The following is a 13,461-nucleotide window of genomic DNA, read 5'->3' on the forward strand; positions in this document are numbered from 1 at the left end:
GGAAATCAAAATCATTGCCAGTGTTTCCCTCACACTTAAACCCTATTGGTCCCTCTCTCCCTTCAGCAAAGCATCACCTGTGTCTTGTCTTCACATACATTCCAACTAGGTCCTTCTCCATAACAACACTATTACACATTTTGTCTTCCAACCTGCCACACATTCCATCAGAATGCTCATCCAACTTTCAGTGTCCCTTTAGGTCACCTCCATTCCATTGCCCTACCTTCCATTTCCCTTCACGTTGAACCTTTCCTGAATTCACTCTTTCTGGATCTCTCCCCAGCCTATCCACCACCTCCACCCAACACCCACCCCATATCCCATCCCATCCCTCCCCAGCCCAGCCCAGCCCAGCTCAGTCATCCCATACCACCACCCCCCTTCCTGTCCTTCCTACTCATCTTGGAGAACCAGAGAGAAGGCCTAGGAGCTGATGATCTGTCCTGACCAGGTCTCGTGCTTGCTTCCTGGGTTCAGGTGAGTGAGGACCACATCCACGGCCTGGATCTTCACGCACTTGGGTGGAATAGGACACACCCGGTAGGTAACTTCATCCCCCTCCACCGGCACGTACTCTCCCTCGATACTGTGGGTACACAAAAATAAAGACAGTGCTTTTCTTAGATGTCATTATCTGCATGTTTTTTTAATCATGCGTAATTAAGATCTGAGATGATGAAGTTACAAAGTCTAATGGACTCAATGCTGTGGGCGCACAAAGCATTGTCTGATGAAGGGCATGCTGCCCGAAACGTCACATTAAAAAAAAGAGCAACGGGAGCTTGGTGTCGCGGACTTTTCTTTCAGTTTTTTCATCGCACAAAACAGAAACAGCACTCTTCTTAGAAGAGGTCACATTTGAACACGTTTCTCATGCTTAGTTACAGGAAAATATACAGATGCAGAAGTGTCAAAGCCAACTGGACATGTAGACAAGTCACGTAATGACAATTACACTTACCATGGGCCTACTGTATTCATCACATTTCAAAATGGCCCAACACTGTTTTCCACTTCACTCCTAACTTGTCGCTGCTGATTTGAATGTGTTGCAGTGAAGCACAGGGGTATATATTTCCTGACTTACTCTGAGATGTGGACAAATATGTCCTCCCCGCCGTGAGAGGGCCGGATGTAACCGTGTCCCTGCGACCTGGAGAAGTTTTTACACACACCCTTGAAGACCGGCCCTGACCTGGCCCGCACCGTGCTGGGGGACAGAAAAGGAAAATACAGACGCAGAAAAGCAGAGGAGTTAATCATGATGAAGACGACAATGACGACAATAAACATTACATTGATTACACTGCCTTGAGCAACGTGCTGTTAAGGTGCCTTGTTCATGGGCACTTCAGCCATGGATGAAGGTGTAGGGAGCAGGGCTTGACGTTAGTGGTTTTCCTGAGTCACTGGCCATTCAGCCTTTCTGCTAGCCAGAGTTTTAGTGTCATTTTTTTTTCTTTAGAATATTCTTGCATTTAAATACAAACAATTGATGCAACTGCCGCCATTTGTCACACCAACGAATAAGTTACCTGTCAACGTGGCTAGTGAGACTGAAACTGTTACTAGCCATAGCCAAGTTTCACCTGCATTTGGCTAGTTGCAGGTGCCAGTGTCAAGCCCTGGTAGGGAGACCATACACCCTTCTACTGGTAAGAATGGGATTCAGACCTGCAACCCTTTAGTCCAACGACCATCTGCCTGACCACTAGGCTACGGCTGCCTGCATGCCCTTGTGTTGTAAACAACAATAGCTTTAATGTCCAAAAAGTGGAAATCTGTCTCGACAAAAGGAATATCTAAACACATTACGACATGATAGTCACGATAAGTGATGATGAGCAGTTTGTCAGGACACTGCAAATGGAGGCACACCCACACTGGACAACTAAGTCCAGTGAGTGCAATAAGGGGGCACAGGCACAGCTGGCAACAGCATGGGAGAGGCAATGCTTGGCATCCTCAATTGAGAAGCAGTACAACCAAGTGCCACACATTGCAAAAGACCAGGGGCCTATACTACAAAGCTGGTTCAGGATAAGTTAAGGTGAAGTCAAGAGGTAAATCATCTGATAGAAGAGCCTGGAGCCCTCATTTTCTTAAGAAAAGCTCTTGTATTAGATGATTTACCTCTTAACTTAACCTTAACTTATCCTGAACCAGCTTTGTAGTATAGGCCCCTGGTTTGTGGACATGTAACCAGGTCTTCTGGACCACGTATGTGGATGGGTAGCACTGGGCGTGGTAGCTTCTGAATCCAGGTTGCCCATCACATCACTCATTGCCAGGTGTCAAGTCAAGTCAGCTTTTATTGTCAGTTTCCTCATATGCACAGGTCATACAAGGGGAAATGAAATTGCGCTTCTCTCTCTATACCATGCAAGGACATGGACATACGCAGGACTGATATTTACAGGCTGACATCAAAGAGCAAGACAGGACAAGTAAAAGTGATGGACCAATAACAGTCCATGAGGAAAGGGTTCAAACCAGGTCTGACTTGTCATCATTTTCCACACAAGTCCGCCTCCATTTGCTTCTCGTCTCCATCATCAGTACTTTCTCTGTAGTCAATCAATGACGGCAGAAGGCCAACAATGTACTGAATAAAAAAAGTCAGGCTTTAAGAGCCCTTGCTTACGCAGAGTAGGTGCGGGTGCGTTTGGTGGGCAGAGGACTGGGCAGCTCTCCGGGCATTGGCGGCGACCTCTCCCACATGCGGGTGCCCTCCCGCAGGGCGGCCAAGGTCAGCGAGTGGGGCGCGTGGTGGTGTCGTGGCGACCGCAGGGCTGGGTCTGTGGGAGAAGACAGGCCGGGTTCTGCCATGGCCACTGCTCTAGATGCGTTTCTTTCTCTCTCTCGCTCCCTTCTTCTCCCCTTTTGGGTTCGTAGAGCAGGAGTTGGCGGTCAAGCTTTGGCAGGAGGCCTACTGGCTGCACCAATGCCCTGGCCGGAAGCAGTATCCACTGTTTTTTCTGTTCTTCTTCTTCTTTAAACAAAGGTGTAGGAATGGTGTGCACCGCTAACACCTGGACTTCCTAAAAGAGTTAAACAACATAAAATGTGGTTTTAGTTGCAGTGAACATGTTTTTCAAGAATTGCAAATATAAAACCAAACCAAAATCACTGCAAAAATACTATGTATCTAACTAATCCTACAAGATGCAAAACGTTTTTTTTAAATTGTGTATTAAAACTTGTTACTTGTTTTAGTGGATCTGTTTACATGCAGACAGTGTCACTAAAAGCAAGATTGAAAAACAAACACAGCAACAGTGTAGCCATGTGAGGCCAAGTTGGATACCTTGGAGCACAAAAGCACCATTGTGAATCAAGCTCGCTGGTACACAGATTGAGACAATGTGCTTGCTATGAGGCGCAGCCTGTAAAGAGCACAGTGTGCTTTCAGGGCAACGAGTGTGCCAGCTTGGAGACCATTTTCTTACTCCAGACAAATAGTCAAGGTTACTCCAAAAGCCCACTCGGCTGCAGCTTTGTCGTACGCTCATCCCACACCCACGTCAGAGATGCTGAGATCACGCTAGTGTTGTGCTTCTTACGTCATCGTCCTATCCAGCAAATCCACCAGCCTTTGAACATGACTTTACCCGATAGAATATTTGTATACCTGCTTCGAAATAAAACTGCAGAAAAATGTAGGTGATGCCTTCTTTGTCCAACTGTTTGATGATATGAAACGCATTGTGCAAACTGACTAATAATTAGAAATGATCAGTTTTGCGCCATTAGGCGAATGGGAAGTCCAAACCACCTCGCCATGCACCCCGCATACTAAACTGGGGTAACTACCAACCACACAGAAATCCCATCAGAGTACCATCATCCAATTAACAGTGTTTACTACACTGTAACAACATGCTACTAACAAGCTGAAGATGAAAGTACGCAAAGCCACGATAAACCTAAACTCCCATTCCAACGGGTATGCCTTGTCCCATTTCTGGAAAATTCGGGGAGGAGATTCTTATTAGACAAAAGGTCGCAATTAGATGCAGAAGAACCTGTACAGACTAATTTAGTCACTAATACACCTTGTGATGTGAGAGTCAAACTCTGAAAGGACCTATGACAGACGTGCAAATATGAAGTACCCATATTGTTGCAAAATGATTGCGCACCATCTCCAAAACAATTCCGCGCAACATTAGTGATCACGCGACAACCACTGAAGACCACAATTCCAAGCAACTACTTACCACAGTGAAAATGAAGTCCGTTTTGCCGCCGGGGTGGAGATGCATGCGTCTTGTCACTCGCTATTATATAACACTAATTAAATAAATAAAGCTCGTAACGGCGCGTGGACCAGTGGAATACCCTACCAGCTCGGTGTTGTGTGTGCTTGCGCAGCTGGCTGGGATTCCTCCGTTGATTGTGGAGGCATGGGCGTGTGTCGGTGGGCGTGAAGAGGAGAGAGAAGCCCGCGCACGAGAAGCCCCAGTTGGGAATAGGACAGTGGCGGAGCATTTGTTGTTCAAACACTGTGTGGGCTTGCCCAAGAGGGGGAGAGAATGAAGAGACGCGTGACTTCCATCATTTCATCACCACCACCACCACTTTACTGAACTAGTCACGAATTTGAAATGTGGCTTAGGCACACCATTATTATATAGAAACAAAAGCAAGCCAAGCTTTAGATTTCACTAGGCCATCAATGCCAAATAATGATAGACTATACAACAGCATTCAGGTCGGAGACCCCCCCCCCCCCACACACACACACACAGATACACATAGTCCACGTCTGTACATAATTAATCAAATTTATTACACAATTGCTGGGCCAAAAAAAAACACACACCTCATACAGCATGAAAAAAAACAAAACCAGAGAGACGAGAGTAATGGGAAAACAATAATTGGCCCTTTTTCAAAGATTCAGATATAAATACGTTTTTTTTCCAGAAACAAGAGCTTGTTCAAAAAGGAATTCAAAAAGAGTCTGGTAATCTGAGGACCGGGAACACACGTTTCTTTTCTGACTACACATTAAGAAATCCATTAACACTATCCTCCATAATTCCTTCTATTCCTGTATATCCCTTGCAGACTTTTGACTGCTGTAATGGCGGTGGCAGATAGAGTCCGTTGAGTTTATGTGGGTGGGTGGTCATCAAGTCACTGTGACCTTGCTTCCAATAACTAGTTGTTCCACCATGACAGAAGTCCCAAGCCTGGTTCACTGACAGAGCCCTGTTAATGAGAGTAGTAAACAGAACGAGAAGACATGACTAAAATGTACTGAATTCATGGTTTTTCACATTACTCTCATGGTAACCCTGATACATCATCCAACTGTAGTCAAAACGTTCAAATGTTTTGAGGGCAGTCATGGGCAAGCTGCTAGAGAGCCTGAGAGACACCTTGAACAAGGCACCCAACCCCACATTGCTCTAGGTACTGTACCTAATACCACTGTACATAAATAACTTTGAGTCACTTTGGATAGAAGTGTTTGTTTGCTATGTGCAATGCAAAATTATACTTAGGCTACGGTAAGTATTTATCATTGTATAGTAAGGCCCAACCGATATATCGGGCCGATATTTAGCATTTTTGGGATATCGGTATCGGCCATACTTTCAATAAATTTCCACCAATAAGTTTGTATAACTTTCACAACCAATTTTGCAGCCATTTCGTTCTGAATGCATCTTCTATTCTGCTCTCCCCACTTTGAGTCTATGAGAGTTAATTATTATAACTAAATATATGTGTATATAGTATAATAATAATTTATATTTCATAAAATGTTATTATGAACAATATTTCTATATATCGGCTGCACATAACGGTTATCGGCCTCCCATTTCCATAAATATCGGTATCGGTATCTGCCCTGAGAAAAACCTATCGGTCGGGCTCTTTTGTATAGTTTCTTAAGAGCATGCGGGGGGTCTCTTTCGAATAAAAGTGTCTGCTGCTAAGTGCAATTCCACTACTAACAGTGTGATGATGCAAATGCATTTAGTATAGTTTGGTGTCTTACCACCAGCGTGTAGGGGGCCTCCTTCTTCTGTTCGGGCTCTGGAGGAGGCGCTGCAGACGCCGGTCCTGCTCCCGGTGCTGCTGGCGGCTCCGCAGCCTTGCTGGGCCCTGTGGGTGAGGTGTCCAGGAAGACCTCATCCGCCACCCGGAAGCGGATCTCCTCGCCCTGGTCCATGTAGAGGTCGTGGGCACCCTCGTCCGTCTCGTACTCCCACACCCACACCTGCTCTGCCTCGTCGCTTAGCCATGCAGTTAAGGTGCACATTACATTCCTTTTTTTTTAAAAACTTTTTTTTTAAGGGGTAACTTTATTAGGACAGGACAGTGAGGAGATGGGGAGTGGTCAGCGAAGCACCCTGGCCGGGAATCGAACTCGGATCAGCCGCATGGCAGGCTAGTGCCGTACCGGATGGCCACGGCAGGGGCGCACATTACATTCCAATGGGGTTTGTGTTGGACATCGATGTATAAAAGAGGGGGAAGGGGGATGAAGCAGCTTGATCAAGAATGTTAAGCAGTTGTATGCAACTTTGGATGACATGACCTCAATGAATATCCTCACATATTTTGACCATGAAACGCTAAAACAGGATAATTACAGGATAGTTACAGGATCATTTCTGATGAAGAATCTTAAATGGAGCAGGATTGTCTAACTTGTTGGTCTGTAGCTTAATACTCAAGTGGCCAGAGGGAACCTTGTGAGAATATAATGAACAGCAACATCAGAATTGTCAAAAAAACTTTTGTTTTATGAGCGCTTCCTGGGCTCAAAAAAATATTGATTTGAGGTGATGTCTGGGTGGGAAAATGTAGAATTTGAAAACCGCAAAATAGGCCCTCTCAAGAGTGCTTTGGTATTTTTCTTTTTTCAAGTTAAACATTAGAATTGTTTTCATCCATAGCCAAATTCAGATTTACAATAACAGAGTTAAGTCAATAATACCAGTTCTAACAAAAATGCACAATCTCCTCAAGAATTGTACTCAGGAAAATCAACGCAACTCAGTGAATAGCAAATAATAAATAACACTCAGATAAGGATACAATTTAGCAGGTTGTTGCAAAGATTCTGGAGGGATTACTATGTCGTCAAAAAATCCCAGGCTGACTGAAAGCCAAAGATAGAGAGAAAAGATTAGCATTTGCAATAGTAAAGTACATGTCGTTTTTAAGAAGAAAGACTTCTGACATCACTAACTTCAATGGGTTTCACGGCTCCCACCAGTAATTGTTTTTCAATGTATTGGCCGAATATTAATGATTAGATACAATAAGACACACATTTCAATTTTCACCCCTTCCTCCAGTAAAGGCCTATTTCACACGCCGCTACCGCCCGACTACCGCCGTGTTAGTGTGGAAGGACAGATCTGTTTCCATGTATTTTCGCCACCACCAGTAAAATTGCTCCTGTCCTGCCCCGCCCGGCTTTCCCGTTCTGGTGTGAAATAGGCCTTAGGCCAGATATCTGGCCTAACATTTCTCTTGATCAGATGAATCAATGCATAGTACAGCAGCTGCTCTGTAAACATGAGGGAGGCACTACAGAGAGTGGTGCTTCCAGCACAAGGGGTCATTTCACGTGAAATCAGAGACTTTGGGAACCGACCGACACGGATTTCAATCATACTTGCTGTGCCTGTTTAGTATCAAGGTAGCACCCCAGAACTGCATTTGTGTGAATCTGACACCAATATTAAGGGAGAAACAGACTAGCAAAGGTTTACAGATGAGGGTAGGACACTATGCATTCAGCCTTGATTATATCAGTCAGTGTAAGTCACAAAAGGATGTCTGAGGTGGTTTTTGAAAGCTCTTTTCTGGCTCTACAAATTACACACACAGCATGGAATACAACAACCTTCAGAATATGAATTATGACACATTGAAAAATTAAGAATTGAATATCAAAAAAAGTATATTTTATAATGGCTGGTTTCTTGTCTAAACATAGCCTGTAAGGTCATAAAGAACACCGGAAAATGGGGTGTTTGGTTCTTTATTCATTTCAGAGATAATGGGACATAAAGGTTGAAATGAGTTGTAATGAAGTAGTAATAGAGTAGTGTCAGGGACAAGGCTGGACTGACCATCTGGCATAACGGGCATTTTCCCGGTGGGCCCTGCACCCTCGTCGGCCCCTATTCCAGGTACTCAAAAACTACACCGCTTCTGCCCATTGTCAATGGACACAGTGGAAGCTAGACCATTTTAAGCATTCAGAGAAGGCAGGGTTGAAAGAATAAGCTCAGTAAATGAATTTTCTAAATGTTAAAGCATCAAAGGGTATGTTGTAGCTGTATATGATGGCAACTAGTGGCTAGCATGTGTTGAGGAATGTATGCTGAGCACTGGAGAGGTGAAACTGAACTTCCTGCATCCTCATGAACCATCTCCATCCTTCACATATTCCGATAGACATGCCGTCATGTGATATTACTATGGTATTACCATATTATTACTAGGTGATTTGTATGATGCCATATTTTTGAGTCCCATTATCTCTGAAATGAATAAAGAACCAAACACCAGCATTTCAGGTGCTGTTCATGACATTGCAGGCTATGCTTAGACAAGGAACTGGCCATTATAAAATATAAGTTATTTTGATATTCAATTTTTAATTTTTCAATGTATGATAATTCATATTCTGAGGGTTGTTGTATTCCATGCTGTTTGTGTAATTTGTAGAGCCAGAAAAGAGCTTTCAAATAACCACGGACATCTTTTTGTGACTTACACTGACTGATATAATCAAGGCTGAATGCATAGTGTCCTACCCTCATATGTAAACCTTCGCTAGTCTGTTTCTCCCTTAATATTGGTGTCAGATTCACACAAATGCAGTTCTGGGGTTCTACCTTGCACTAAACAGGCACAGCAAGTATGATTGAAATCTGTGTCGGTCGGGTCCCAAAGTGTCTGATTTCACGTGAAATGACCCCAAGGCATTTGTGGACATGAACTACCATCCATTTTAGGTCTATCAAAAGATCCCAGCCATCATAACCATGGACCAGCTGCTACCAAGTACACACCACCAGACTTCTTCCACCAGGCAATATGACTGATGAACATATCCTGAGGTAGGACCAGGCAAAGAATGACCATCACTGGATAAGGCTACTTCAGTAAGTATTGTAGAACATGGGCAGCATAACCCATCACTTGGTAAGGCCAACTGGGTGGGTACTAGTAGACAGACAGCGACATTTTTACTTACCATGTACTCCCTCTTGGCTACAGTACTTGATCTTCCCCACGAGGATCTCATCCAAAAAGGGGTGGAACACCACATACCTGAAATGGACTGCAGGAACATTTTTTTTTTTTGGTTTTCAAAATAGAACAAAAAAGTTGTTGACAATTATTGTGTGCCCCCCTTTTTGTTTTGCTTGTTTGGGAGGGTGGGGTGAGATGTCTAGTCAGGGTGAGCAAACCTGTTCTTGTTCTTGATTGTGTGTTTAAAAAAAAGTAATAATGTCTATGTATTTTACTTTTTAAACTTTTTAATTAAAAAAGAAGTTGGGAAAAAAAAGTTGTTAACATTCAAGAGTAAAAATTGACTGCACATTGGCATGTTCATCTTACAGCAGTCCTACCTTTTGTGTGAGAGGCACCATCACCAGGGAAAATATAGGAGTCCTCCAATTTAACGATGTCATACAGACAGATGCACAGTCCTACATTATAAACCACCTGAAAAACCAAGTCAAGTCAACTTTTATCGTCAGTTTCATCATATGCACAGGTCCTATAAGGAAATTGAAATTACTTTTCTCTGTACCATGAAGGAAATAAACATACACAGAACTGACATTTACAAACTGACACCAAAGTGCAAGACAGGACAAGTAACGGGGATGGACCAATACAGTAAAGTGATTAAGTAACTGAGCATTAAACATTGGTGAGTGACAGTAATGGATCAGTGATGAACCAACCAGTAACAATAAGTGGTGAAGTAATAAATAACAATGAAAACATGGAGGAACATAGAATAGAAGACATAATAACAATAATGTAATATTAATGAGTTAGTAAAATCCAAAAATAAGTCTATGCTGTACTACACACAGGGCATAACGACAACTGACTTTTCTTTTAGTCTTTGTATTTCCATACACGATGGTGGCATGAAAAGAAAATTGGACAGCGTTTTACCTTGTTCGCCAGTTTTTTATTCAGTTCTTCTGTGACAGCTTCATTGAGCTGCCTCTGGAAGTTCCATGGAGGAATCCTCACAGTATCGACCATCTCAACCAAAACAAACATCCTGCTGAATACAACGAAGAGCGACAATGTAACTGTTCAGCATATTCTGTCAACTACTAACTGTAACTTCATGAAAGTCGTTATGCTTTCTGGTAGCAACCCATGCAAATACAACATTGGACGTTTGGATGCTCTCATGTTTACTAGTAGCTTACTTTAGCTCTGGTATATGGTTAGCATGTGATACATTAGTTTGCTACCTTTTATGTTGACCCTTGCTTCAGCCGTCACGTGTGAGTTATCCAGTATATGGGAGGCACATATCTTCTATTGTTATCATTCATCATAAATCATACCAAGTTGTACTTAATAGCTGACATTTTGACTCTGGCAAGCATGCATCCAGCACAGCAATAGCTTGTGTACACATTGACGGTAACTTGCTACACGTGCCTTTTCACGACACTGATTAGCGTCATACGGCAAGTCGTAAAAGCAGAGGAAGCTGGGTTTTTTTCTGCTACAAATCTGACACATTTCAGGGGCTGTTCACTCATGGAACTTCCTATTAGCCACAATTGGCTAACCCTAACCACGGGACAGTGCAAAATGAATGGGTGTCAATGGAGTTTTTTACCATTATCATTTTTGTGATTTTTTATAATTTTTTGTCCTGTAATATGAATATTAAGTTCGAAGCTAGAAATAATAAGACCCCATTTGAGTAGCGTTTCGATTATTTTGCGCCACTAGATTATTATATAGTGGGTCACAAAGCTCAATTTTTATGGGGCCAAACCCATAAACATTAGCACGATGCTAGCGAGTACAGGTTGAAATCTTCTAACCAGCTGTAAAACTACACACCTGAACGATTTGTCAATACAGCCTATTGTTAAACAACAGTCATAGTGCTTACCAGGAATGTTTTGTTGATAATATTTGTGACTGGAAATGGCAGTAGCAATGTATTTAGCATGGGTTCCCCTTTCCATTCCATACATTTTCCCACATGAAGGACTGGCCTACGCTCGTTACTGCAGAATGCATGCAAAGCTAACTGGCTACAATGGGAACCAATGAGACTGAGCCTTCTCCCCTGTGTTCTAATTTCTCTGACACATTTGTAGCAACTGACCAATGATAGTAAGACTGAATTATCTTTACCTACATATCAGTCAGTTTCAGTAGTCACCTCCTAAAATGTTGTCGTTACAACTAAAGAAAACGTAACAAAGTGTCATGTTTTTAGATTTAGCCTACAGTCCCATATGAAGCAAAATAAGCAAAGAAAGAAAGACACTGTTTTACACGACAACTGGATTTCTGGTTACTTTTAAAAACAAACATATCTATTCGCCAAACATAAATAAACACAAGAGAGCATTAATCTTTGATGTTTTATTAATTCATTTTAAATAAATTCTCTAAAATGTAATTTTAATCACATTACAAGATATGAAAGAGCAAGCATTTGGATCACTAGCTGCAACAAAAATCAACGTGGATATCTGCTTGAACATACCCAAAATCAGTGTTGTGAGACTAGCAGAGCTTCACAGAAGATATGCTTTAAACAGTGCCTGGAGAGTGATGCATTATAAACACACATTTCTGTTATTACATTGTTTCACATTTAACAGTGTGAGCAACGATATTACCATTTCTGAAACGTTATGTATGGGTTGACTGTTACAAAGGGAAGCGTGACCACATAAATACAGAATAGTACAGTATACTTGTCAGGAAAACCCTTCTGGAATGTGTAAAAAGCCAATCATTCATATAGTGCATGTTGAGTGAAAGGCTTTTTTGTTGTTGTTTTTTTAAAATGACAACACAAAGATGCAGTTTCTCATCAACATAATGGCCATTTTGTACAAGACTCCACACACCACACATTATTATACCAGACCTAGGCATCTTTGGCAGTTTGGTGATTTGGGCATTTCTCCTTGAACAATGGTCACAATTTCAGTCACAACACAGGTCTTGCAGTCCATCACACACACGATTTCTCCTGTTTCACATGTTTTGCTTCATTTTGCCTAGCATTTCATGCAGATCCTAGTAGGTAGGCTTTTAGGCTTCAGTCATCAGTAACTTTACCTTCATTTAGGTTTATAACCCATCAAAGACACACAATGGGAAATGTGGCTGGCAATTCCCCTCATACATCATATGCTCACAAAAATAAATCTGCTCACTTTGGTAGGCTTCACAATGCTGCGTAAAATGTTCACCTGTCAAAGTAAGGACAAGTGCAAGTGCAAGGATTACATAAAAATAATGGAATATAATTGTCTATAGATGATGAAGTCTGACAAAAGGCATTACATTACATCAAAAGTGCTAATGCAAATGGAACACATGATTTTGTTTGGGCCCAATGGACACATCAGTCATACATTTCATAGGAGACCATGACTTGCAATTTAGACTATAATGCACAGGACAATGTAACTGGCAAATGCCTCTGAACCCATTTCATATTCACACCCAAAACCATAAAATGCATCCCATAACACGGATTCCTGGCGAAATTGGAGGGAAAGTGCAAGAAGGGATGAATTTTCTCATTCAATACAAAGCCACCTCGTGCGGCCCTGATTATTTGATTTGCAGCACATTACTGTCACACAACAGATCACAGTATACTCTGTAATTTAAATCAGTGCAATGCTATTGGTATAAATGGGGCAAAGTACCTTTTGGGGGAAAAGTGCAGTACATATAGACCGAGGTACACAGGCCCCTATGATTGTGCGTTTAGTTTGTCACCAAAGACAGACAAAATGTCACCTATGGCAGGGAGTAATACAGCTGAAAGGGACAGGCTTCACAAACAAAACATTAACAATCACACAAGTAAACTAAGGAATTAAATAAAGGACTAATCATGTCTCTCTCTCTCTCTCTCTCTCTCTCTCTCTCTCTCTCTCTCTCTCTCTCACACACACACACACACACACACACACACACACACACACACACACACACACACACACACACACACACACACACACACACACACACACACACACACACACACACACACACACACACACACACACACACACACACACACACACACACACAGACACTCACACAAAGGAGCAGCAGGACAGGTTTAAAAGCAGCAGTTTGTTTGTCTACCAAGCCACAGTTTACAACACCTCTGACTTTCTGCACAATTGCTAGTGCTTTCCCTGATACAGTAACTGGTCT

General features: G+C 42.3%; 2 protein-coding genes across 5 annotated transcripts; both read right to left on the minus strand.

The window, feature by feature from the left end:
• Nucleotides 1-359: 359 nt before the first annotated feature.
• LOC134468453 (cold shock domain-containing protein C2-like) lies at nt 360-4,579 on the minus strand. 2 transcript variants are annotated; one of them, XM_063222371.1, is made up of 4 exons: nt 4,224-4,579; nt 2,648-3,044; nt 1,091-1,213; nt 360-589 (listed from the first exon to the last, which is right to left on the minus strand). In XM_063222371.1, the coding sequence occupies exons 2-4, from the start codon at nt 2,830-2,832 to the stop codon at nt 427-429; spliced, it is 471 nt and encodes a 156-aa protein (XP_063078441.1). In that variant the 5' UTR covers nt 2,833-3,044; nt 4,224-4,579; the 3' UTR covers nt 360-426. The 2 variants fall into 2 exon arrangements, with proteins under 2 accessions (XP_063078441.1, XP_063078447.1); XM_063222377.1 differs by lacking the exon at nt 4,224-4,579 and adding an exon at nt 3,311-4,030.
• A 191-nt stretch (nt 4,580-4,770) lies between these two features.
• On the minus strand, nt 4,771-10,703 carry polr3h (polymerase (RNA) III (DNA directed) polypeptide H). 3 transcript variants are annotated; one of them, XM_063222352.1, is made up of 7 exons: nt 10,494-10,703; nt 10,183-10,297; nt 9,621-9,717; nt 9,242-9,328; nt 7,063-7,126; nt 6,017-6,254; nt 4,771-5,220 (listed from the first exon to the last, which is right to left on the minus strand). In XM_063222352.1, exons 2-7 carry the CDS (start codon nt 10,291-10,293, stop codon nt 5,170-5,172), a joined length of 648 nt encoding a protein of 215 aa, XP_063078422.1. In that variant the 5' UTR covers nt 10,294-10,297; nt 10,494-10,703; the 3' UTR covers nt 4,771-5,169. The 3 variants fall into 3 exon arrangements, with proteins under 3 accessions (XP_063078422.1, XP_063078428.1, XP_063078436.1); XM_063222358.1 differs by having other exon boundaries at nt 10,183-10,294; nt 10,494-10,702; XM_063222366.1 differs by lacking the exon at nt 10,494-10,703 and adding an exon at nt 10,449-10,463 and having other exon boundaries at nt 10,183-10,294.
• Nucleotides 10,704-13,461: the final 2,758 nt, after the last annotated feature.

This window comes from Engraulis encrasicolus, chromosome 2 (genome assembly GCF_034702125.1).
Source record: "Engraulis encrasicolus isolate BLACKSEA-1 chromosome 2, IST_EnEncr_1.0, whole genome shotgun sequence".
Lineage (NCBI taxonomy): Eukaryota > Metazoa > Chordata > Actinopteri > Clupeiformes > Engraulidae > Engraulis > Engraulis encrasicolus.